The sequence below is a fragment of the Arvicanthis niloticus genome, chromosome 8, assembly GCF_011762505.2.
Source record: "Arvicanthis niloticus isolate mArvNil1 chromosome 8, mArvNil1.pat.X, whole genome shotgun sequence".
In the NCBI taxonomy this organism is placed as follows: Eukaryota; Metazoa; Chordata; class Mammalia; order Rodentia; family Muridae; genus Arvicanthis; species Arvicanthis niloticus.
In genome coordinates, this window is record NC_047665.1 from 63496721 (window position 1) to 63523872 (window position 27152).

General features: G+C 45.7%; 1 protein-coding gene across 6 annotated transcripts in view; it reads right to left on the reverse strand.

Annotated features, from left to right (window-relative positions):
- Positions 1-27152, reverse strand: part of Fam171a1 (family with sequence similarity 171 member A1) — a 128537-nt gene that overhangs the window by 31093 nt on the left and 70292 nt on the right. For 4 of the 6 annotated variants that reach the window (XM_076939492.1, XM_076939491.1, XM_034510567.2 and 1 more), the window contains exons 2-4: positions 20339-20566; positions 12027-12119; positions 497-655 (exon numbers count right to left, since the gene is read on the reverse strand). In XM_076939492.1, coding sequence (XP_076795607.1) covers positions 497-655; positions 12027-12069 — 202 coding nt within the window. In that variant the 5' untranslated portion in view covers positions 12070-12119; positions 20339-20566. Of the gene's footprint in view, positions 1-496; positions 656-12026; positions 12120-20338; positions 20567-24838; positions 24942-25303; positions 25404-27152 lie in introns of those variants that run through there. The other 2 variants (XM_076939494.1, XM_076939495.1) reach the window with 2 other exon arrangements.

Genomic DNA, 27152 nt, shown 5'->3' on the forward strand with positions numbered 1-27152 from the left:
CATCTCTAGATGTCGCTGGAACTAACCCTTCCCATCCCAGCACAGGGTGACTGAGAGGGTGGGGCTTCTGGGGTGTCTCTTGCTGCACAACTGTGTGAGACGCCGAGGCACCAATCGTATGTTCTGGAGGAAAGTAGACTGGGCAGAGATCAGAGGAGCAGAAACCCTGTTACTGATCTCTTGCTTTAAAAAGAAACTCTAATTCCAATTGAACTGAAATACTTAGTCCAACAAAGGAAAGCCCAGAGAAGGTCCTTCAGGCCTCTGGCAACCGCTGAAAGGCTCAAGGAAGCCAATTTGCAAAGATGCCACTGCATATTGGTGCAGACTGAAGGCCTCCTTAAGCTGGGCAAAGGTAACAATATGAACCCAGAACCTGTAAGATCAAGGCCAGGTCCCCTCCCACTCAATGTGACCACCTCTTGCCACAGCCAAAACTCACAGAGAAAGACTAACCCCCGGAAGGCCCACCCAGAAAAGAAAAGACTCCAATTACCTGTCCCGTTTCCATCCAATCCTCGCAAATAAGGGAAGCTGTCTACTTCTGATGGGGAGCTGGCTGCAGTGAGGAATGCTGTCAGGTCGCTGTAGCTGGTATTCTCTGGCAACCTCAAGGCCCTTCTCTGGAAATGAACTCGAGGCTGTGGCCGGGCACCTGTAGGAATCAACCTCTGAGTTACCTCCCGGAGGAGTCGTTTCCATTTCAGAAAATGCCAAGCCATGAAAGGCTCTGACATTCCTCCCCCACCCCTACGCCTTCTCACATGGCGTGCCATCCCTCATTCATCCAGGACACAGGGATGTGACAGCATGCTATTATGGGGTGAGAAATAATAGCCCATTGTCACATGTGTTTTGACACAGGATGTTATTTAGGTTTTGAACAAAAAGCTTTTCCCAAGTTCTATTTGCGAACAGTCTTTTCCACTGTGCGGCATTTGGCTCTGGATAGGGCAACGTTTTAGAAGAGTCTGAGCAAACGAAGTAAGGAAACAGCAATTAATCTCTTTAGACAAGCAATGCAAGACAGAAGCTTCAATACGGCTATAAACCCATCCTCCAACTTCCTGGAAACATCTTGTTCAATGGCACAGACCAAACGGAAGCTGGACAAGGGTCTGTGATATGCAGTCCTGGAAGACATGCAGACAGGAGCTCCCCCCCACACCCCCCCACACCCCCCAGAACGGAAGGACAGCTTTCTTCCTATTGAAGCTGCTGTGTGACACTGGCTTTGCTTCTCTGAAATACTTCCCACTGGAGACAGATGATGTTGCAGATTTAGCAATGATGCAAAGTGGTACCCTTTCCCCAGCTCTATTCCTTTGCACGAACACTGGGGAGGCCCAGTCAGCTAACTTGTGATGTCACTTAACACGTTACTGTTCTTCAGGTGTTACTAGGATCCCAAAAGCTACTTTTACCTAACGGGTGGGGACAGTCACCAGACATGAAGGTGAGGAGTAATTCTGCACAAACCTGGCAATGATGTCCTTAAAATTAAAATTATGTATCTGCAGCTTGAGTTGACTTTGTTCTACTGTGTTGAGCAAAGGGCTCCTTCTACCTCTCCCTGAAGTAACAGAGGTCCTAGAATACCAGCCCCACCCAGAAATGAGGCCTTTAAACAAACACCAGGGTTCCCTTTGACTCTGGATCAAAGTGCTTCCAGGGAGGGGAGTGTGAAAGCCTCCTAGAAATGTTCTGTGCTACGGGGAAAGTATGGAGTTTCAGAGCTCGAAGGATTGACAAAACCAAGAATGTCTTCCTATGGTAAGGCCATGGTGGCCAAAGGGCTTACGGCTGTTATTTGGGGCCAGCTTTCTGAGCCACATTTGTCTGTTTATGGTTGATATGGTAGATCATCCCCTTGTTCCTTCCATCTGCTCAAAGACACCAATCAACACTCCCCAAAGACCAATAAAGCAGGTTCAGTCCCAAAGCCCAGGGAGCCAGGACCCAAAGTCACAGCTACCTCACTATGGTCCCCTCTTACACACATCTTTCAGTCTAATGCCAAGTTACCTATGCCCTGTCTTCATTTCTAAAACAAAGTGCCAGCCTCCACAGATCCCCTTACATTATTATCTCTTACTCCTTCTGAACTTGGCTGTCTCTCTGGCTCACACTGAAACCAAATCCCTCAAGGACTCTTCTGGGGCCATGAGCCTCACAGGGAGCTGTCCGCACTCACCCTTTTACCCACTTGGCTGCACAGGCTGCCTGCCTCTTTTGTTCTCCATTTCCATGGAGCCCTCTGAGGTGAAAGGTCAAGTCTCCCTTTTCATCTCCTCATCTTGACTACTCAGGATAATTTTTTTCAGCAATGGCCAATGCAGCTGACGATGTTCAGAAGATGTGTCGCCATGAAGGCGTTCAGGTATCACAATCAAGATGAGCAAGGAACCCAGCTGACACGAGAGAAAGTATGGCATAGCTATATATGACAGGGCCAAGATGGCGCCGGACTGCATGAGCGTAAAGGGAGATGGTGGAATCAGGGCTGGGTATCTAAGCAGAGTGGGATGTATGTATCCCTTCCAGTCTCTGAGCAACTCTGGTGAGATGGGAAGGTTGAGACTTGGCTGCAGTCTCCTCTGACAGAGAGGAATGGGGAGTGACTTATACAGGAAGATGAAGACTGCTAAAAGGCAGGAAGAGATTCATACGACGCAGGATATATGTTCAATAAGGACTTAGGGATCTGCCCTAGAACCTGGAGAACCACAACCCAAAGCTCAGGGGCTGTGGACCTCATTACAATCTGCTCTCCCATCCGTTCCCATCTCTGAGACGGACATGTGCACCACAAGCCGTCTCTCCCTCTGTTCCATCATGTTGCCTCTCTTCCCTTCCTTCCTTTGTATGGGGGAACCTGGAAACTCACCAGACATCCAGGGCCATCTGCGGTAGACAGAAAGAGGGAACACAGCATTTTGTTGGGTCAGGCTTGGAAGAACAGGAAGTGGCAAGTCCAGCTGAACTGACACCTGCTGTGACTGGCAAGACACAGATGCCATCTACTGAGGGACCCACACACCCTCAAGGACAAGTACAGGCAAAACCTATGATTGGCGACATGATGTAGAAAGTATCTGTGGAATCTAAGGGTATATATAGGCCATGCTAGGCCGTGGTATAAACAAGACCTAAATGGGCACGTGTGGGCCTGGGGTAAGATGCTGTGCTCTTCAGCTTGTCTTTCTTTAGAGTTGTTTCATGTGATTGTCTGGGATTAGGAAGAGAGTGGACCAGCCTTCCTGTCCTCAGTGGTTGCTTCTCAATTCATCAACAGCTGCTTGGAACTTCCTGTCCTTGCAGACTTAAGGCCCCATACTCCTTTTTCAAATGCTTATGTCCCAAAACACTGAAAATAGCAGACACTTATTTTTTCTTTCTGTACTACTAAATCTATTTCCCTCTCTTCTGTTCTTTTCATCTAAGGTCAAACCAAGCCCCTATCCTAAGTTCTGCTTTCTTGTGTATGCTGTGATGAACCTTTACCAACTGCTCCTGCCTTTGTCAACAATCTCTCTGTCTGTTGGTGTTTTCTTCTCCAGCAATACACACACTCCTGTCTTCCCCACCTAGAAAAGAGTCACAATTAAACACGACTTTCACTCTGTTCTCACCATATGTGAATGCCTGTCTTCTTCTGTTCAGCCTTCAGTGACACGATGGTCACCCACAACACATGATGCCAAGGTCCAGCATATAATCTGCAACCCCATGACCACCTCCTCTCAGCCTTCACCCCCTGACCTGACCTCTTCACAATGGGCCACAGTGTTTGCCAGCCTCACCCACGAGTCCTCTCTTTCTTGGCATTCATCCTTGGTCTCTGGTTCTCTCCAGACTCTGCTTCTCAGGCAAAGTCCTTCTCTTTCCTTCTGCCTCCAGATGAGACAGTTCCCAAAGGCTGTCATCCGTCATCTCTGCAGTCTCTCCCCACTCCTCTGTATGTCCATAGTCTTTTCCAGTCTGGGTATCTTGCTTGAGTCCTGCACCGGGATTTTCCTGTCTTCTAGGTAGCTTTAACCAGATGCCTTCTAAGACCAGCATGCACTCTCCCCTCTAATGTGCCCATATTCTCTCTAGTGCCCAGCTTTAATCTAGACCAACACCACTTCTGCTTTCTAACATCTCAGAGTCACTCAAGTACCATAACTGGCTACTGCTCCTCTGTTAACATTTCCTTCCTTCCAATGCCTACTACGGAACCTCTGAACCACCTTTTGCCTCAACAGCCTCCCAGCCAGCCCTCTGCTTCAATCTTAACCTGCCTTTCCATTTAGCTACACACTCTACATCTACTCAGAGATGCCATTCTGACCACGTGCTTTCCCGGTTCAGGAGACATCAGTCTCCACCACTTAGCAAACACATGATGACAAGATGACAAACAACATTAAAATTAAGTCGATTAAGAGAGACTCAAACAACTACTCATATCTTATAACTGAGAGAGGCAAGTCAATGCTTCAGAACTTATAAATAACAAACAAGTTGAGCAGAAGGAATTCCACCCTGTCTTTCTGGGTGAAGAAATTAAAACCCAGAGAGGTTAAGTAACTTGGTCAACATCAGTGTGCTTGGAAAATATAGAAAACTTGTTACATTCGGCATCCCTTCCTATCACAACATTCCCCACCTTAAAATAGATGCTCTATTTATGACCAACCCGCCTCCACCCATGCGCCTGACTGTTTATGTGGTCTATGCATGTGAACCAAGGAGAAGGCTTGCCATGGGCATGGTGCCTACACTATGTATGGGGTCATGCTTGTCCCATGTCCAAAACTACTTCTCATCTCTGTTTGTATCATTTAAATGCATCTCAAAGTCTACTTCTTCTGCATAACCTCTCCCAAGCCCGTCTAAAGTTCTAATGTCTGTCTGTGCATTTCTTATGGTCTTCAATCTCACTGTGTCTTGCAGTACGTGTATGTGAATGTTGTACTTCTTAATCTGAGGCACAACGAGAGAAAGAGTGCTCACTGTATGTCTGCTACTCAGTAATACTATGGAACTGAATGTGGTGAGTCATGTCTGGCAACTTGCTATGTTAGGACCTAGATCAGGACCATTAACACTCTGGGGCCAGAAATTCTTTGCTTGGTGGTTGCCCTGTGGATATTAACACATTGACAGGCAGTCCTGATTTCTACCCATCAAATACCAATACCAGTCACCAAGATGTGACAATCCCAATGGCCCCAGACACTGCTAAGTGTCCCAGGGTACGTGAAATGACCACAGTAGAGAACACCTTGTTTTATATTCTATGAATCTCCATAACTTAAGCAGCTCATATGAAGAGTCTTATGTGGAGTCTTATAGTGGACACATACTATATAAACAGGAAAAAGACAAAACCTTTATATGCCTGAAACTCAGTAGGAAAGGGGGCAGAGAAAATGGCTTATCAGATGTCATACATCCTAGAATAAGAGGGAGATGGCAGAAATATAAGGTCAACTTTAATAGCACATTAGTGACTGCCCTGGAAGTTCCCTAGGTGGCCCCTGTCTGGAAGGCTGTGAAGTGGCAGAAAAGACCAGACAGCAGATAGGAAAACGCAGATATTCAAGATAGCCTATCACACAAGGCAAGACTGAGGAAGTGTATGTGAGCCAAAGAGAAGGCTTGCCATGGGTGTGGGGCCTACAGCTTAAAACCTGGGCCCTGAGCTGGCCTGCAGGTGACGGATGTCTGGGGTGGCAAGAACTCAAGAACGAGCCTGTTACACAGAGGCTCAAGTGTGCGATACAAACAGAGGCAGTGACACTGGGGATCGACACAGAAGCAGGGCTGGAGTTGAAACCACATTCCAAATAGAAAGTAAACAAGGAAGTAAGACCCCATGACAGAAGCTGAGAAGACATAAATGCAACGGCAGCCAGAGATGGTAGGGGCTGAGAGAGGGGGCGCAGGAAGGAAGACAATACAGTGTGAAGCCTGGGAGAAGTCAGGCAGGATGGACTGGAGAGATGTGGATCTCATGACCCGAGCTCTGGAACTGAGCAAGAGAATTCGGAAGAACAGCATGAGGCCAAGTTTTGGGGAACTTAATGGCATGTGTGTGGCAAGGGGTCACTGTTCCTTCTCAGAGTTTGAGAGGGAAAGAAAGCGAGGATGTTGCCTGAAGGAAAAATGGAATGTAAAAAAGGTTTCTCTTTGAAGGTCAACGCAGCACTGGTAGAGGAGTCTGCACACATGGAAGCAGGCTGGAGAAGAGACAGCAGCATCCACTGGGGATGTGAAGGCCCTCATGGCGGGGCAGAGAATCCCTGAGAGGCAATGCCATCACCATGGACAGGTGGAACAAGCAGAAAACTGAAAACGTCATCCTCTGGGAACTGTTTTTTTCTCCTCTAAAACAAGAAACGAGGAAATTGCTGAGGGTGTGTGTATGTGTGGTAGGAGAGGCTTCCACTAGGTGCTTACTGGAACAGAAAGGAGTTATCCAGGGAACAAAAGACTCCTGGGGGGTCGTGGGAGCTGCAGGATGGGTCTCCAGTTTGCCCTCCTTAATTTCTTAACATCTTTAAAAAATTATGTGTTTGTAAGTGTGATCACGGGCATGTGTATGCCACAACATGGGTACAGAGGTCAGAGGATAGCCTTGGGTGTCAGTGTGTACAGGAAGATGTCAGAGGGTAACCTTGGATGTCAGTGTGTACACAAAGAGGTCAGAGGATAGCCTTAGGTGTCAGTGTGTACACAAAGAGGTCAGAGGATAGCCTTAGGTGTCAGTGTGTACATGCAGAGGTCAGAGGATAGCCTTGGGTGTCAGTGTGTATATGTGAAGGTCAGAGGATAGCCTTAGGTGTCAGTGTGTACATGCAGAGGTCAGAGGATAACCCTGGGTGCCAGTGTGTATATGTGAAGGTCAGAGGATAACCTTAGGTGTCAGTGTGTACATGCAGAGGTCAGAGGATAGCCTTGGAGGTCAGTTCAACCTTGTTTGAGACATTGTCTTGTCATTTACTGCTACCAATCTAGGCAGCCTGCTTCCCAAGCTTCTGGAGAGTCTGCCACCCACCTCCCATGATCCAGTGGGAGTACTGCAGCACCGACCTGTGTGTTACCATACCAGTCTCTTGAATGAGTTCTTGAGATCCGAACTCAGGCCATCAAGCTTGTGTGGCAAGTACTCTACCCATTAAGCTAACTCTGCAGCCCCTTCATCTCTCAGCACCTTGGAATTTGCTTCTGGATCTTCCCTAAACCCGTCTCCAGAGGACTGCAACTGATCTGCTCTTCAGCACACAAGACTGTCTAGAAGGAGACCCTACCCATGCTCTTTCATTCCATCCTTTTATCAGCCTTGATGATGAACTGGAAAGAAATCTGCCAGCATTTTAAAAACATTTTCAGACACAGCCTGCTCTCGGGGAGATTCCCCTTGCTGGCTGGTCACTCTGTGAGCCCACCCCTTTCCTCTCACAGTCGTAAGCCTTCTTCCCAAAGCCATAGCAGCACATGACACAATGACTTGCCTCACTTTTAAAACACAAGGGCTGTTGACTGCTCACGACAATTTCATTAGAGGTATGGATTTATTGTGTAGCTTATGTTTGCAGACAAGCTCATTAATCTGCCTACCCTGATGAGAATTTTTTTTATATAGGGTTAGAATTTACATAAATGCCATCTAGTGTATCTACAGAGAAGACAAGTGGATAATATTTTTATTTTTTAGAAAAGCTCTCATTTACATATTTTATTTGGATAGAATTATGTTAAACCTTCAACTGACATTTCACACACATGCCTGGGAACAATAGCCTCTTTTCTCTTTCATCCCTGGTATCCATCTCTCCTAGTGGCCTTTCTTCTGTCCAAGCTTTTCCTTCAGTGCAGCATCATGTGATCCTGCACACAGCAGTAGGATGAAGTTTCTAAGTGAAGCATCATCAAGCTTGGACACCCTTCCCAGGATGGGCTGGCACGTCACGCTCTCTGAGCCACACGCTCACGGGCAGACTGCTTAGAGTGCTGTGTTTCTGAGCAGGCAATAATTTATATCCACTGAAAAATGACATGAGCAACAAACTGTGACCAGTCAGGGGGTAAAACACTTTATGTATCAACCATAAATTCGGCATCACACTGGTTTTGCAAAGTGGAACTGATTTAGCAAATGATGGCAAAGATTCCTATTTACTCAACTACCTATGCCTTTTCTTCCAGTAAGGAAAATCTGAATAAAATAAAACAATGCATTGTTATCAGTACCCTGCCTCAACCTTATTGAGATAAGAAACAGTATAATTAAACCTTTCAAGCTCATGGAGGGTAAGTTATAAAATTGATCAAGTATCTGTAATGTTAGGAAGCCGGTATGGACATGAGACTACAGAAAGTGGCTTCTGATTAGACGCAGGAGGCAGGGGTGGACATCTACTGATCAATTAATTATAACAAAGCTATCTGAATGTATTTTAATGCTCCCTCCTCATGTGCTTATGCACATGTGTGTGTGTGTGTGTGTGTGTGTGTTAACCCTCTGCCCTAATTCACTTGAACAAAGAAAGGAAAGCAATCATGAAGAAAGTGTCTACATAGGAAGCACAAACAGCAGATGGCGTTTGATTATTCATTTGTTTACTTAATTATTCAATGGCTCATTGGGTACCTGTCAAGGAGCAGGCGCAGGGCCTGGGTTTGAAGAAACCCAAGATGGTGATACAACAACTTAGTTGATGAGGAAAGGTACATGTTACAGTTAACTACCACACACACTGTGGTCTGGTGCTTTGTGGCACAGTTTTGGGGGGTTAGGGACCCTTTAAGAGGTTGTGTCTGTCTGTAGGGAGTGAGTTAGGACTTTAGAGTTACAGCCAGCATGCTCTTCAGGTGATACAGGAAAGCCTGGAGAATTTGGTTCTCAGCCTGTCCTTGCTGTGAATGGAGAGTTTAAAGACAGTGTGGATGATGGGGTGGGATGTCCCAGATAGGAAGGAGCAAAACAAACTGAACTGGGCTATTAACACAGTCTGTGTGGATGGACCCTCAGCAGACAGACAGAGGCTGCATCATGGTGGCCTGTGAGATAGCATCAGGAGGAGTGAGACAGCAACCAGGAAGAGAAAGGACCAGAGCTTGGCCCCAGGAAGACTAAATCAGCAGTCCAGTGTATGACAGACACAGGGGAAAGGAAACACTCAGGGCATGCAGTGTAGCTTCTCGACTGTATCAACCTCAGCTCTAATGCAGTGACTTCAGAGCAGCATGCTGGCTGGAAGCACTGACAGGTAACACTTGAGCAGCAGGAACGAGCACATGTGTGCAGGCACAGGGCTGGGAGGGTGTGGTGACTCAGCCCGGAAGCCTGGCTTCCGGGAACTGGTTTTTGACTCATGGAGGTCTGAAAGGGGGAGCTGAAGGCCACACAAAATGCTGCATAGGGAGAAGGTAACTGCTCAGATAGCGCATGACAGGGACTCCAGGTCCTCCCCAGAGACACAAGACAAGAGAGCTGGGTGTCAAGGCTGGTAGGTGACAGTGAGGAGTGCAAGAGGCATTCACAAGGAGCCTAAGCAATAACAGAATCCAGTGTGCCCATTTTTCTGCACCCTACACACTGAGCCCTGGCTAGTGTGAAATGCACAGGACAGAGGGCAGTGACGAGGAGATGTTCACGAGTTTTATGATTTAACCTTAATAAAGGGAAACAGTGGTTCAAAAACCTATGACAGGTGGCTGTGAGGGAGACAGGACTGGCAGCAGCTGGGAGAGGCTAAAACTCTTCGTGGAAGAAATATGGACGCAAGGAACCTGCTTCCTCAGGAACTCACAGGCTTCAATGCCTATCCCAACCCTAGCCTGTAACCAGCAACAACTTCTGGGTGACTGTAGAAGTCACCAGAAGCTTAGGGCTAGGGAAACCATGTAGCCCTGTGTATAAAAAAATTTGAATTTTATTGACATATGATGAGAAAATCATTGAAGAACCAAAGATGGCTGACACAATTGCTTTGATTTTAGTCTTATGAGGACCAGACTGTAGGTTCAGCAAAAGCAGGAATACACCATTAGTGAAAAACCTTTTGTGGCACTGGGGGGGTGGGTTGGGGATACAGGAGTGCCATGGTGATAATAAAGATGGATGGGAAGCTGAGCAAGGTTCAGCCTGACCAACTACACTATGTGTTCACACCAGGTATGGAGAGCTCTACGAAACTCACCCAAGAGCTCAATGTGTTTATGTTCAATAGATAACCAAGGTGAGATGTGTAACAAGCAGCTGCTTCTGAGCTCCCACCTAGGAGGCTAAGCTCCCCCTGGAAACAGGGGACTGGAAGAAATTAATATCTAGAAAATAGTGATACCCAGAGCCTAGAGAAGGGAAGGGCGAGGGTTTCGGGGGCCCAACAAAGCTACTAGAATTTCCTTAAAGTAACCAAGAGTTAAGACAGAAAATTAAGGCGTTGAATCAAGGAAGTGAGGGGAGGCAGTTTCAAAATAGGTGACCAACTTGCTACCTCTGTTGAAGGGGATGAAGTGGTTGGTAACTGATGTCTTGGGGGTGGCCAATATGAAGGCTGTAAATGAGTCTAGCTTTAGCAAAGCTAATGGAAGATGAACTGTAGGTATGGAGGCCACGGACTTAGGCTATGGAGTGGTCAGGAAAGACGCAGGCCTAGCACTGGTGTCTCTCGTGAAAAAGAAAAAAAAAAAAAAACCACACAAACACAAAAACTTTACTGTGAGATGACACCAAAATCTGCACCTCTGTTTCTCTCTGAAACATAAGTCATAAACGCTCCAGACACTTCAATTTGTTTTCAGATCCATTCTCGAAAATCAGTAGCTGCATGTTAAACTCTTCACATCTCCCAGAAGCCCCCCACTAATGAAGAAATAGATGGACATGCTTCATTTTCAAGTACCACATAGATCTGTGTAATTCAGAATGATGGGTATCATCATTAAAGATTAATATGCACCAGTTTTTGCATATATGCAGGGCACCCTGTGTGGCTACCAAAAATCCCTAGGTGCCCCAGTCCCTCATAGAAAATGGCACAGTGGTTTTTGTATAGACCACAGGTATATGCTACATAGCGTTTAAATCATACCCAGTACATTGGAAGTGCTATGAAAATAGTTGTTATATTGTCCTGTGAGGGAATAATGTCAGTAAAGGTCTATACATAATAAATAATAATAAAGAATGTATGTGTCTTTTATGTATATGTCTGTGTGGGTGTGTACAGCTGTATGGGTGTAGGTGTCCTAAAGAGGCCAAAAGAGGATGAGGTTGGATTACCCCAGAACAAAAGTTCCAGGCAGTTGTGAGCTGCCCAGAGTGGATGCTGAGAACTGCACATTGGTCCTCTGTACAAGCAGACACATTAAGCTGTATTTCCAACTCACACTTTTTTTTTTATATGAACCCACAATACTGAACCTTAGGATAATGAAGGCAAACGCAAGCTCCACAAAAAATCCACACTCAGCAGTGCCAGGAAACAGGATGGTTCTCTAGCCCATGATGGAAGGAAATGATCTGAGCGCAGAAAGGTATTTTGTGTGAGGATTATTCCCAACCTGAATTCCAATATCGATTAGAAGAGGGCAAGTGCCCAGAACCTTCCATATCAGCAAATCGTAAGAGCCAGTCGTGGTTGGGGTGAGGTGAAGGTTTACAATGACTGTGAAGCACATTAAAAAATAGAAGGCAAGCAAGACAAGCCCCCTCCCCCTTCCTAGCTGTTGTGAGTGACAGTGTCTATTGCACAACATGGACCAGGACAGTGACCCAAATAATAATCAGAATCTTTTCTTAGGAAAGCGAGACAATGGGGAGCTAAGCAGGGAGCCCCTTTCTTTTTCCCATGTACACTTAGAGGATGGTCCCGGAAGAAGTAATGTTACAGCCAACTTATGGCTGAAATGCAGACTTCAGTTGCATTCCAGCTGTGGATAAATTCACTGTTGCCACGATGTTGCTCATCAAATGTTAGCATTTGACTTAAAAAATCAGCACTGTTTCTCCCTTTAAATACGAGACGTACCTTGAAATCCTGAGACTATTTGGACCACATCTTCGTAGACCATCAGTGTGGCAGAGCGTTCAGGAAGCAAGCCAAGGCTCAGCGAGGAAAACACTGTAGAGACAAAACGGACATGAGGGATACTTCAATCCAGAAGTCCACTCTGTCTGGGAATGCTGCATGCTTCTGACTTTCTGATCTCAAATGAATCACCAATACTGATTTATCCAAAAGATTAGTGAAACACCCTCAACATACCAGTACTGGAATCCTCTTGTAATAACTACTGTCTTGCCCTGGTCAACTTGAAAAAAAATTGTTCATTCTTTTGAGAAAGGACATGCGCAAATATGTGGAGGTCAGAGGTCAACTTTGAGTGCTGTTCCTCAGGACTGTCCATCTTGTTTGGGGGGAGACAGGGTCTCTTACCAGGACCTGATCAGACTAGACTGCTTGGTTTACAAGCCCCAGGAATCTGCCTGTCTTGACATCCTCTAGGTAAGGATTACAAATGTACACCACCATTCCTATTTTTTTTTTTTACATGAGTGCCAGGGAACAAATTCAGGTCTTGTTTGCATGACTGAATTATCTCCCCGTTTCCCTTGTAGCGTATTTTTAGTGGAGTAACAAGGACCTATGACACTGGAGTATGTTAAAAGTTATTATGTATACACTATATGAATATATATATATATATATATATATATATATATATATTAGCATTAAGAAAGGCCCTTAAATATGTGTTCAGGTTCACATATGTAGTATGTTCAAAGACTGTTTCCCCAAACTTCAGAGTAATAACATGACACAAATTATACTACATTAAGATTATAACACAAATATCTGGACTTTTACTCAGATTTTCCAAGTCCACAAGTTTCCCAGCAGATGTGATTTAGCTGTGAAATGGGCTTGAACACTATGTCCCCAGCTGGCGGCGCTGTTCTGAAGGGTTGTGGCACTGTTAGGGGGAGGAGCTTTGCGAGAGGAAGTGTTTCACTGGGGCAGGCCTTGGGCATTTCCTGTCTATCTCTTGCTTTCCGACTGTGGACACGATGTGGTTCTCTGCCTCACACCTCTGCAGCTAAGCCTCTCCGCCATGGCGGATTGCATTGCTTTTTAAATGTGAGTCGTAATAAATCCTTCCTTTTCACAGTTGCTTTTGTCAGGTATTCTGTTATGTGCAACCCGAGGAAAACAAAACAAAACAAAACAAATAATTGCACGATAGACTAAGATTTTTGCAGGCTCCCACTGACAGGGTAGATGTCATTCCAGGGTCACTGACTTGGGTAATTTATCCAAGTATCAAAACAACTCTCAGAAGTGGGTGTTCGTTCTTCAGTAATGAAATGGGTTTATAGATGAGGGAACGATTGTCCAGATATCCCCCGATGATAGACGCAGGGCTAGGATCTGAATTCTGGTGCCTTCCCTCAAATACTATGTTACACGGACGCAAACTCACAGGACCTTTGACTTCAGTGGCGTGTACATCACCAAGTTAAGAGAGTAGGCAAGTCAAGCCAAAAAAGTAATGAGATGTTAGGTCTTCTTTTTCATCTTAAGAACAATCCCATTTATTTGTTTTGTAGTGTATGGTGATGTGTGTGTGTGTGTGTGTGTGTGTGTGTAGGCCAGAGGTCAACTTCAGGTACTATTCTTCAGGAGCTGTCTACCTTGTTCTTTTGAGACACGGTTTCTCTCTTGGCCTGGGCCTCACTGGTTAGGTGAGGCTGTCTGGCCAGTGGGCTTCAGGGATCTCCCTGTCTCTGCCTCTTTGGAACTGGGATTACTAGCATTTGTTATCTCCCTCAGCTTTTTAACATGGGTAGGTGGAGGTAATAAGGTGAGTTCATGGCCAGCCTGGGTAACTTAGTGAGCAACTACCATTACAGTTAGCTCTTTACTGCCTGAGCTTTCTCCCCAGCCATTTAATGAATTAGCTAATTAATTAATTTTTGAGGCAGCACTTCACTATGTAGCTGAGGAATTCCCAGTGGAGCTTACACCCTGGAATTATGGATATGCACTCTGACATCAGGAAGTAACACTGATTTCTGTGAACATAGAAAGATGAAATGTTAACAGCCTCAGTGATTTGGCAGTGCTGGTTCTCCATAGGCACTGCTGTGCCCTCCTCCACGCTCCCACCCCACTCAGGCAATGAAGTTAGATGTAGCTATATCCCAAGACTATTGCAAGCTATATCCTGAATAGAACATATGAATATATTGTGAATATATCATGACTATATTATGAACATACAGATGAGGCATGTGCTACAGGAAGGACAGCCTATTAGTTGCTTACCTTGTTGAGTGACAATAGGTGACCAAAGTGGCAAATATGGGTTCACAGCCCAATATGGTAGAGAAATCCTGGTGGAGGAACTTGAAGCAGTAGGTCCCAGTTAGGGGGTATAGAGCTATGAGTGCTCTTGTACAGGATGCTTTCCCCTGTTAATTCAGCTCAGGATCCAAGCCCACGCAATGGTGCCAACTGGGGTTGAGGTAGGTCTCTCCCACTAACTTAATCTAGAGAATCCCTCAAAGGCTCGGCCAGAGGCTCTTTTCCTAGACAATTCTAGATCCCACCAAGTTGACAATCAAATTAATTATCACAGCCTTGAAAACATGCTGAGGACGACAGGCATAGAGGCCACATACTGTCTGACTCTACTTATGCACACTCTTTAGAACAGGCGAAGCCAGAGACAGAAGGCAGTTTACAAGTTGCTAGGAGCTGGAAAGGATGGGAAATAGGAAGTCAGAACTAATGGATACAGTTAATAGAGGGTGCGGGAAGGTGCTGGAAATACATGATGGGACATTATAGAGGTACAAAACCATGAACACTTTTAGAGTTTCATGCTCTACCAGCTGAGATAGCCAGGTATTTGAAGCGTGCATTTTTTTTTATTTTTTTATTTTTTTTATTAGATATTTTATTTACACTTCAGATGCCATCCCCTTTCCCCGTTCCCCCCACCTTAGAAAACCCCTATCCCATGCCCCCTTTTCCTTTTTGCATTTATACATTTTTTTTAAATAATGTTAATCATAAGCGTTATAAGTTTGGAATTGTTCAATCAGAGGTGTAACCCACTGACCGACCTAGATATAACAACTATCTTTGACTTGTGGAGATACATGAATATCTGCCTCCCTGTCTCCCCCCTTTCTCTCTTTCATCAGCTAGCTTCTCCTCTCCTCCTTCTCCTCTTCTTACTCCTTTTCTTCCTCTCAGTACTTCTCCTACCTTAGCTTCTCCTACACATCACCCTTCCTGTTAAAATGAAACTTTTCTCTCAAAATACAATTAGAGCATAATTATGCCAATTTGTACCAGTGAGGTACAAGATAGTCCTAATACCCCATCCATCCTTTTGTTGACTAACCAGCACCTCTGTTGAAGCGTGCATTTTTAAAATGGTGGGTTTTGGTGAGTGGTGTAGGTGTGTGTGTGTGTGTATATGTGTGTATGTGTGTGTATGTGTTTATATGCACAAGGAGGTCAGAGGTCAGCATCAGTGTCTTCCTTTACTACCTTCCACATTATTTTTTGAGACATGGTCTCTTGCTGACCCTGGAGCCCACTGTTTGACAAGACAAGCTAGAGAAACATGCTGAGAGATTTCCCCAGCTCTGCCTCCCCAGCACGAAGACTAGAGGGTACAACATCATGCCGTGTGTTTTACTTTGGTTCTGGAGATCAAAAGTCAGATCTTCAGCAAATGCTTGACTGGCTGAGCCATTTCCATACTCTCTGAAATGGTGTGTTTTATGGTACACGAAAAATGTCTGCTACTTGGGAGGTTGAGGCAGGAGGATTGAAAATTTAAGATCTACTTAGATGTCACAGCCACTTTAAGGCCAAATTGCATCACTTTGTAAGACACACACACACACACACACACACACACACACACACACATTTTGGATACATTTTGGATTCAGCTCAATAATATAACACTTGCTTAGCATGCCTGAGGCCTTGGGTTCCATCCCAACACTGCCGAAGTGAACCAAACCAAACCAAACCAAACCAAACAAACCTCCCCAAAATAAATCACAATTAGTGGGAAATCAAGGTTGGGGGAAGAAGTTTAGACAAAGCTAGAGAAGTGAAGATTAGAATAAAAGAAGCAACAGCCACAGCAAAGGCTGCTGGGAGCTCTTCTTGCCCTTCTGTCCCTTCATAGTGGTACAAATGGACAAGGACTACAGGGTTCAAGTTTCTAACTTGGGGACATTTTCAATGGACACCTCACAGGTGATATTAACCATTAGCTGTACTCTTCTCTACCTGATGGCACAAGGTAGGCCCCTTGGGTGGTTAGGAAGAAAGGGAGACTTTTATGGAGGGTGTTACTTATAAGAAGCAGCTCGCCTACAAGTGTAGCCTGTACCAAAATGACTGCTTCACCCACACCTCTCCATGCCATGCTCCCTCTCAGAGCTTGCCAGAACCAGGAAGCACCCTGACTGATCCCAAGCACCGCCTGCTGTGGGGTTTGTGAGCTCTGAGACCAGCTGTGGTCTTTATCTAGAACTGGATGTGGCTTGTAACTCAGTAATATGGCCCCTATTGGCTTACATAGTTGAATGCTTAGTCACCAGGGAGTGGAGCTCTCTGATAGGATTAGAAGGATTTTAGGAGGCGGGACATTGTTGGAGTAGGTGTGGCCTTGTCTGAGAAAATGTGTCACTGGGGCTGGGCTCTGAGGTTTCAAAAGCCCAAGCCAGGCTTTCCTCAGGCCCCCAACCTACCTCATGCTTGCAGATGTAGTACTCTTGGCTACAGCTCCAGTTCCTGCCCTGATGATAATGAAACTGTAAGCAAACCTCTAATTAAATGTTTTATAAGAATTGCCTTGTCATAGTGTCTCTCCACAGCAACAGAACAGGGACTAAGACACTAGAGGATCATGGCAATGTGCTGTGAAAACTCATCTTGCATGGAACATTTTGGCCTTTCCATCTCCAGGGAAGCTGCCCTGATGAACTGTTTCTCAGATCTTGCTTTTCAGAGGGAAGCAAGCAATGCAGTATATGTAATGTGTCTGCCGTATGCAGCGAGGGATGCAGGGAGCAGGAGCCAGGCTATGGACCCAAATCTATAGATTGCTGCAGGGATGGGACGTGACAGAGAGGCTCACTGAGTTTCCAGTGCATGGTATTTGTATCCACTCTGCAGAGGGTGTTAACTGAAGGCTTTTCACACTAAGGAGATATTCAGGATCCCCGTTCCCCACCTCCACCCCCAGCACTAAGGATGGAACCCAGGGTCTCTCACATGCTAGCAAATACTCTGTCACTGAGTTATAACTTGGCCTTATTTATTTATTTATTTATTTATTTATTTATTTATTTATAAATAGAGAGATAAGTACATCTCATTTTGCTCAGGGAAGCAGGGGACTTCTGGATTAAAACCATCCAACTTGGGGTTTTCAAGCTACAACACAAGTTTTTTACATGGCTGTGGTAAAAAGTAGCATCTAGAGATAACACAGAGAGATCGTGAAAGTGCCAGCCGGACTCCTTCAGGGAACAACTCCGCAGGCTGGGCAACTCATGAAAGGAAAGGGAGAAGTCACCAAGGAAGGAGGCTCTGTGTGTCACTTTTAATTCCTGGAGGCCACTCAGCATGTTCTATAACTGGGCACGTGTATTTAATTTAGAAATTCTCTGGTAACCTCACACACGCACACACTGTATTTTGGTCATCTCCAGGCCATTATCCTTTCAGTCCCCAACTGCTGCTGACCACTTTCTTCTTCCAGCCAGTTCCCACCCATCTTTCATACATTTTTTTCTGTTTTATGAGCCATTGAGTTTAATCAGGGTTGCCTGCAAGAGCGGGGTGTGGGGGGTTGGGCTATTTAGAGGCACATGCTCAACTTACTGATGGCTACAGCACTGTGGGGACCAACAGACACTTTCTCCCCCAGCAATGATTAACTGTTAATAGCTCCTCAGGGCCTCAAAGAGCTTCTCTCCTATGCAGGAAGGAACACTAATGGGCTCTAGGGTGCAGGGATTCCAGGGCCTGTGCATTTTAAGACACAGTACTAGCAATGTGGTGGGGTGGTTTTGAAGAGGCCAATTACCCTGGTCAGAGAGCAGTGCGGGAGTCCTGGGCCACTCTTTCTTTCCCAGAGCAATGGGAAGATCCACCATCGACAGATGGAGAACCATCCCCCTTAGCAAACAGAATGGCTCACATGGGTGGACGAGTTTGTGTGTCTCTTGTTTGACTTACTTGCCGAGAGATCCCTCTCTCTAGTCTGCACCCCCTTCCAGGGAAGAGAACGCCTGACACATCTTCTAGGAGTTATTGCTAAGGACGAGAACAGAAATTCACTCCAAGCTCTTACAAGACTGTTCATTCGAAACTAAAACTCCAAACACGCAGTGAAGAAAACACTGTGGCCACGATCTCTCATCCTATTTCGGAACTCCCAGCTCTTTTGCCCCCCCTTTTTTTTCTCTTTCTCTCAGTTGTTTGGAATACCAGAAGTGTGAGACCCAACTTCTAAAAATACACACTAAAACAACAGTTTACTCTGCTTTTCAGCAGAGGCCGGTCTACATTCTGGTCACACTTGTTTTACGTGCTAGTTAGGAGCGCCTTTATTATATTCAAAAGGTCAGCAAATAACCAAAGGCACGGGAAGGTCTTTTGAAATGATTCAGGCCAATTAATTCCATTTCCGAAGCTAGAAACACAGGCTCTGACAATCCTGCTGGGCCCACTCGGGTGGGGCAGCTAGTGGAAGGCAGTTCTTAGTTCCAGGTGTTTTCATGGTGTCTTTAAAACGCTTTCAATTAAACTGTCTTGTTTCCATTATCAGACTCATTCAAGAAAACGGACACTATGGAAACAATTTCCTTCCTTCCAATCCTATTAATGGAGTCAAAGTGAAAGCCATTAGGTGGCTGAGTCTTACCATGCACGAGTCCCATATTTAAAAATAGACATGTTTGCTAAATTGTTCCTCTTACCCCCCACACGGACAGTCCCCGTGAGCTCGTGCCTGTACACACCGTAGAGGCCGATGGGGCCACAGCTGTCTGCTTGTCTCAGCTCTCCTGTGGTGAATACCTTCTCTTTATCTCTCTGTGCTAGGCTTTTCACATGTGTGCTTTCTGCTGGTGATTTCACTATTTTAAGTGGCCCTCATGTATAGTGCTGAAGGCCCTGAATATAAGGAGAGGCTACAGTGAGCCTTACGGAGAGAATAGATAATAAACGTTGTTCAGATATAGGTTATGGTGCTGTGCACTTGAACCCAATGTTAGCAGGTCAACTGTGTCTTTAAACAAGCCCACATAAAATAGAGGTAGATATTAACCAGTTGCTGAAGATGTGTGTCTAGAGCTTCCTGGGAAGTTAACCTCGTAATAGAGGCCCAGTGTTTGCCTGGTCTGAGATTGAACCCTGCATAGATTGCAACATGACCTGGACAGCTGCTATTCAGATGCAGGCAGTTTCTGCATCTCCCCTACCCCCAATATGTCCACTGAGGCGGTCAAACATTTTCTTTAGCTGGAACCTAGTGACAAGGGCTCTATATCTTTTTTATATCTTTATATCTTCCATGGCTTCTATCCTGTGATGGTGTGATTGATGGTCAACTTGACAGGATCTAGAATCACCAAAGAGACAAATGTCTGGATAGTCTGTGAAGGATTGCCTACACTAGGTTAACTGCAGCGAGGAGACCCACCCTGAATATGGGCAGGGAAATTTCAAGGGCTGGGCTCTTAGGCTGCATATAAAAAAGAACGCTTCTTATTCTCCGCTTCCAGACTATGGATGACCGGCCGCCCCATGCTCTTGCTGCCATGCCTTCCCTATCACAAGAGACATTCTCTTAAATCATTTGTCAAAATAAATGTGCCGTTCCTTATGTTGCTCTGAGCAGGCGTCTGCTACGGCAATGAGGAAAGCTCCTGGCACAGGCACGAGGGCCACTGTCCTTTACTCTCTGGAGAGCTCTGGGCTGTTGTGACTTCTAGGAAGTACAGAGGGTACAGTACCCTGGAGTAGAGCTCACAGTGCTACGGGTCAACATGCACATGGCACAGCACTGGGAAAATGGCCAGAAAACCGAGCACCTGTGACCTCTGTGTGTGCGCAAGGTGGTGCTCCTGCCAGCATCACACACTCCCCCCACCATCCCTCCACATAATGCAACACAAGAAGGTGACTCACAGAATTGGCATAAGGATTTTCCTGCCTGACTCCTTCAGTGTCTGATCTCATCATCGGCCACCGACCCACAGGAGGTCTGTCTTAGAGAAAGACGAACCACTTACCTGGTAATCGGATGGGCTTCCATGGGGCAGAGTTTGGTACGTAGGCGTGTTTTGTGGCAGTGACAATCAGCTGATTTCCCAGCTTGTAAGGGAACTTGATGAATGCAACCCCATCTGTGCCGGATGTGCCAGAGGCAACAGACACCTGGCTGGCGAAGATCTCAATGAGTGCATCTGCGATGGGCTGGTGGGTGCTGGCGTCACTAATGTGCACCTTCAAGGTCACCTCTGGAAACAGAAAACACGAGTTAACCCTGACAGCAGGCCAAAAGTTGGGTATTTAAGTACATCTAGTACTGCATTCTTTTACAAGGAATTCTGACCCCATCATTTTCCTCCTCCTCCTCCTCCTCCTCCTCTTTCTCTTCTTCCGCCTCCTCTCCTTCTTCTTTTAATTAATTATTTATTTATTTATTTTGTGCATGTGAGGAGCACACTGTCACTGTCTTCAGATACCAGAAGAGGGCATCGGATCCCATTATAGATGGTTGTGAGCCACCATGTGGTTGCTGGGAATTGAACTCAGGACCTCTGGGAAAGCAGTCAGTGCTCTTAACTGCTGAGCCATCTCAATGGATGGGAGCCCCCAGTCATTTTCTTCTTAATTATTAAAACTTAGGAAAATTATACAAACAAACAAAACTGTGTATTTTTACCCTAAAAACTGTGTATTTTACCCTAAAATTAAAAATGAAAACGTTTTAAAAATAAAACCTCCTACTTTTCCCCCACAAGCTGCTTTGTCCTTTACTTTTTTCCTGTTCATGCCAACAGATAACCGAGAGGAAGCACTACCCTTTTGTCACACTAGGAAACAGGTTAGATAGTCATTCATCCTTCCTGCTCTGCTGGACACTAGCTCTCACTGGCCTCAGGCTTTAACAGAAGGATACAGTTGCCTGGGAGACTCATGGTGGGCTCTGCAATCATCCCAGCAAAACTGAGCACAAATGACATAAGCATGCCAAGACCATTGTTTGGCCATCACAAATGTCTTATGGGCTGGGGATACGGCTCCCCAGGTACAGCTATAGCATTTACTGTGTGAGCAGGAGGATTTGAGGTTGGATCCCAGCATGGACATAAAAATCCAAGCATAGCAATGCATGCTCATAATATCATTGTTATAGAGGTGGAGACACGAGGATTCCTAGGCTTGCTGGTAAGCCAGACTAGTCAAATTGGTGAACTCTAGGTTTGGTGAGACACCATCTCAAATGACAAGGTAGCAACGATAGAGGAAGACTTCTACCTCGAGACATGTGCATGCCCAAGTCCCCGACATGTGCACACATATGAACACACACACACACACACACACACACACACACACACACACACTTTTGTTTCTTTTAAAGAGAGGACTCAAAGAATGTGGCAAAAGAAGGTTGGAAGCATAAAGAGGTCAGATATGTGCACGGGGAGATGGCATCCAGTCAGTAATACTAGCAAAAGCAGATAATGAAGGTTGAAAACACACGGGTCTACATTGTTAAAAAATTAAAATGAATGATTTCCCCTCACTCAGGCAAGAGATGTTTGCTGAGCTTTGCCTCTGCCCCCAGAGCTGCAACTGTCATACCACGCACGGGTGGTAAAGAAGACAGGCAAGCACCAGGCAAATGCAAAGGCTGCAGAGTCAGTGCGACGTCAGAGGCAGACAAGGAGACACTTCCAGGAGAAGCCACAGTGGGTTCTGCAAGATGTAAAGGGTCTGAGACACCCAAGGATGGTGGGTAAGCAGGGGTCAGATTACTCTGCGAGTTTCTGGTCTATTGGAGGTCACAGAGGTGTCAGGCAGCTCATGGAAACCAAATTTGCACTACAGAAACCTCTAGATCTAGGTGAAGAATGATCTGAGCCTAAGGCAAATCTGCAGAACTAGCATCTGGCTCAGGCACTCTGTAACAATCTAGAGGGGAGATGATGACGGACTAGGCTCCAGCCTCAGTGGGCATTCACTGATGAGGGCAACTCCAGAACCAGACAGAGACCAATTCAGAAGAGACCCCACTCCTGTAAACACTCTATGCTCAGGAAAGGAGTCAACTAAAGTCTACCCAGGCACACCCACACACCCACCTCTTGCTTTATATATTAAGCTGCCTTCAATCTGAAAAGCTTGTGGTAACTTGGAATGTCACATGAGAGGGAGGGTAAATGCATGTATGTGGTACACAGATATGCATGCAGGCAGAACACCCAGACATATAAAATAAAAAAACTGGATAACTCCCCTGTAGTCCTTTGGCCAATGGAAGACCTGCATCTGTCCTCCAGACCAAGTAAAATATATCAACCCAGAAGAGCCAGGGCCATCCCCTCTCTGTCTATATGAACCCAACAGAGCCAGGGCTAACCCCTCTCTATCTATATGAACCCAGCAGAGCTAGGGCTATGCCCTCTCTGTTATATGAACCCAGCAGAGCCAGGGCTATCTTCTGTCTCTATGAACCCAACAGAGCCAGGACTATCCCCTCTCTGTCTATATGAACCCAGCAGAGCCAGGGCTATCCCCTCTCTATGAACCCAACAGAGCCAGGGCTATGCTCTCTCTGTTATATGGACCCAGCAGAGACAGGAATATCCCCTCTGTCTATATGAACCCAGCAGAGCCAGGACTATCTCCTGTCTATAGGAACCCAGCAGAGCTAGGGCTATCCACTCTCTGTCTATATGAACCCAGCAGAGCCAGGGCTCTCCACTCTCTGTCTGTATGAACCCAGCAGAGCCAGGGCTATCCCCTCTTAATTTATATGAACCCATCATAGCCAGGGCTGTCCCCTCTCTGTCTATATGAACCCAGCAGAGCCAGGACTATCCACTCTCTGTCTGAGTGACCAGGGAGCCTGGGAAGATGCAGGCTTGCCCATGCCACTCATTTCTTCCTTCCCCTCTCAACACTCTTGTCACTTCTCCCGGAAAGCCCTTCCAGCTGGACCCCATAACCCATAACCAGGGCAGTGTTCACATAACGAATTCCAGAAAGCCATCTCCATCCCAACAGTAGTTATGACCTGACCCCAGATGTAAGTCTCTTTCCCAGCACCCCCACTTAGCAGTTGCTGGCATGGCTTTTTGGGCTCCTCTTGGACTTGCTTTCCACTCATGATCCTGGAAGCATCTTCTCTGCTAGTTTGTTACACTGTATTTCCCATCGTCCTCTTTGCTCCCTTGAATGTGAATAGGTCTCCCTTCCACCTCAACAGAAAAACAAAACAAAAAACCAACAGCAACAAAAATTACAAACCCCTTTAAAACCAGATATATTAATATTATTAATATTAATTAATACTCTTTCTTCTTTGACAGTTCTTTGTATCACCATAGCTCCTCAGTACATATTTTCTGATAATTAGAATTTATTCATTATCTGAAAGAACTAATGCTTTTCAAATGAATTTATTTTTAAAATAGTGAATTAGAAAGGAAACAAAAACAGAAAAACTTTGTGTTCCAATAAAGCTTTATTGATAAGCACTGAAATTTAAATTCTAGACCATTTTCATTTACAAACAGTGCTATGCTCTCTTTTTTTTTCTCCCCAGATATTTAAAATTGTAAAATCGTACTTAGAAGACAGATCCAGGTGAATCTCTGTGAATTCAAGGCCTGATTGGCATACTGAGTTCCAGCCAGGGCAATATAAGGAGACTCTGTGTGTGTGTGTGTGTGTGTGTGTGTGTGTGTGTGTGTGTGTGTATCCTTAGATGGCTAAGTTAGTAAAGGTGCTTGCTGCCAAAACTGGTAAGCTAAGTGCAGCCCCCAGAAGGAGAGACTAGACTCCTGAAAGCTGTCCTCTGACTTCCACACTTGTGACACACACACACACACACACACACACACACACACACACTAAATAAATAAATAAATAAATATTTTTTAAGTTATCCGTAGTACATAAACTATTCTAAACCAACAGGCTAGGGAGGCGTGTATGAAGTGCTGCCATGCAAGTGTGGGGACCTAAGTTCAAATCCCGGCTGCTGCGTTTTCCTGACTGTCATGACTTCCATGACATGACAGTCATGTCATGGTCAGAAGATAACATTTAGTAATGCTCCTCACCCAGGGGCCACTTATAGACTCCTCCTTTCAGAGTCAGAGAGGGTAAAGAGAGCATCCCACGGTCAGGTGCCCCTTCCCAGTGTCAACAGTAGGAGGACTTTTGCTAACTGGATGGTCTAGTGCAGGGTGTTACTCTACAAAACCCATAGCCCCATCAACATGTAGGGCAGTGGTTCTCAACCTTCCTGATGCTTGTCACCTTTTAATACAGTCCCTCATGTTGTGGTGACCCCAAGCCATAAAATTATTTCATTGCTACTTCATAACTGTCATTTTGCTACTGCTATAAATCTTAATATAAATATTTGATATGCAACCCCCATGGACAGGCCCTTTGACTCCTCTGAATGGGTCATGACCCATGGGTTGAGAACTTCCAGTGTACTGTGATGCATGCAGAACCTGGACTGTACAAAAAGAAAGGAAGCTCACCAAAAAAGTGACCGGCCCTTCAATGGTCTGTAGTCACCGTCTCATATTGGCATCTTTCCTATCCTTCCATGCTAAGTCAATGCCAAGTGATGTCTTCCAAATCCTATCACAGAACATAAACGAAGTGACCCGTATTAGAGGACGCTGAGGTGGCGGGGTCTAAGAGGCTGAGGAGGGCAGATGCCCTCTTGCTCTGTGCTCACAAACCACACTAAACCATAGAGTGCAGAGATCAGAAGCCTTAATCCCAGTTGTTAGTAAATGTTACATTGCCATAAAGTTGCATAAGTCATCAAGGTTGCCTGGCAAAGCCCTTCCCACTCACCCACTTCCAGAGGATTTTTTACAATGTGAATATTACTGAAAACTGAGTTGATTTGTGTTATAGTTTAGCATATTACTTGGGGGTCAAGGAAGACCAACTTAAGTAAGAAACTCTGTGTTATACATGTGTGCTATACCTACCGCCTGCCGAAAGACAAGACTGGAGGATTGACTGTGTATCAAGTATCCCATCCCTAATTTTCACATGTAGACTCGATCCTTTCTTCTTCTTATTACACTTCTTTATTTAGGATGGGATGTGCATGTTCCAGCATGCATGTAGAAGATAAAAAAAAAATTCAAGAATTGTATCTTGGGGCTGGAGAGATGGTTCAGAAGTTAAAACAATGGTTGCTCTTTCAGAGGACCCAGATTCAATTCCCAGCACCCTCGTGGTAGCTTACAACATTCTGTAATTCCAGTCCTAGGGGATCCACTGCCCTCTGTTATATGGACCCAGCAGAGACAGGAATATCCCCTCTGTCTATATGAACCCAGCAGAGCCAGGACTATCTCCTGTCTATAGGAACCCAGCAGAGCTAGGGCTATCCACTCTCTGTCTATATGAACCCAGCAGAGCCAGGGCTCTCCACTCTCTGTCTGTATGAACCCAGCAGAGCCAGGGCTATCCCCTCTTAATTTATATGAACCCATCATAGCCAGGGCTGTCAAACTGAGGTCAGGCTTGGCAGCAAGCGGTTTGTCCACTTGCTGGCCTCATGACTTTCTATTTTCTTGGCCTTCTCCTTCCACGGCATCCCACTTCAATTTCTGTAGCATATTTTCCCTTTCTAAAAGGTTTTAAGAAGTTTACTTGGCGAACATCTTTAGTATGTCTGGACTTTTGGGGGCTTGGGAGTGATGCTAGGGATGAAATCCAGGTGTTCCCACTTGCCAGGCAAGCATTCTGCCACTGAGCTACATGCCAAGGTCTATATCTGAACACAGTATTTAGCTGTGTTCTACGATCGTCTGCCAAAGAAGTCTATTAAAAAAAAGTTTAGTTCTCACCTTCTACCATGTGGGTCTTAGGGATCCATATAACAGAGAGAGCATAGCCCTGGCTCTGTTGGGTTCATAGAGAGGGGATAACCCTGGCTCAGCTGGGTTCATATAGACAGAGAGGGGATAGTCCTGGCTCTGCTGGGTTCATAGAGACAGAAGATAGCCCTGGCTCTGCTGGGTTCATATAACAGAGAGGGCATAGCTCTAGCTCTGCTGGGTTCATATAGATAGAGAGGGGTTAGCCCTGGCTCTGTTGGGTTCATATAGACAGAGAGGGGATGGCCCTGGCTATGATGGGTTCATATAAATTAAGAGGGTTGATATATTTTACTTGGTCTGGAGGACAGATGCAGGTCTTCCATTGGCCAAAGGACTACAGGGGAGTTATCCAGTTCGTGTCTGTGGAGGGACAATCTTGCCATATGGCTAGGACACTGCTCTAGTGTTGAGCCTGCCTTCTCAGACGTTCTGTGACCCACACAAAAGTTTTATGTGGGTCTCTCTTCTCTTCTCATGAAGACTGCTAGCGTGAGTGGTGCTGTTTGCTCTCCTGGATGTTGGGCCACCTTGGACTGATGGAGAATCTCCCTCAACATCCCCAGGCCTTCCTCCTACCCCAGGCCTTCCTCCTACCCCAGGCCTTCCTCCTACCCCAGGCCTTCCTCCTACCCAAGGTCTTCCTTCTCAGTACACTTATGAGCTCCACTCTGTCTGTCTACTCAGGCTGGGGGACCCAAGAGGTGGTTGCTCAGGCCTCTTCCTGTCATACACACACATACAGTGAATTATTGCTAGTCAAGAATCTAGCTAGCTATCACCTCTAACTCAGTCTCAGGTTTTGCTGGGCCAGTGGCAGAGTCTGGAAGGGGGAGTCAGTGGATGTTGAGGAATTTTTCCCTGCCTTCATTCAGAGCGCCTCTGCTCCTGGCAAACGTGAACGGTTTGGCTCTGTGGGCACAGACTACTCTGTTTTAGCATCACAGGG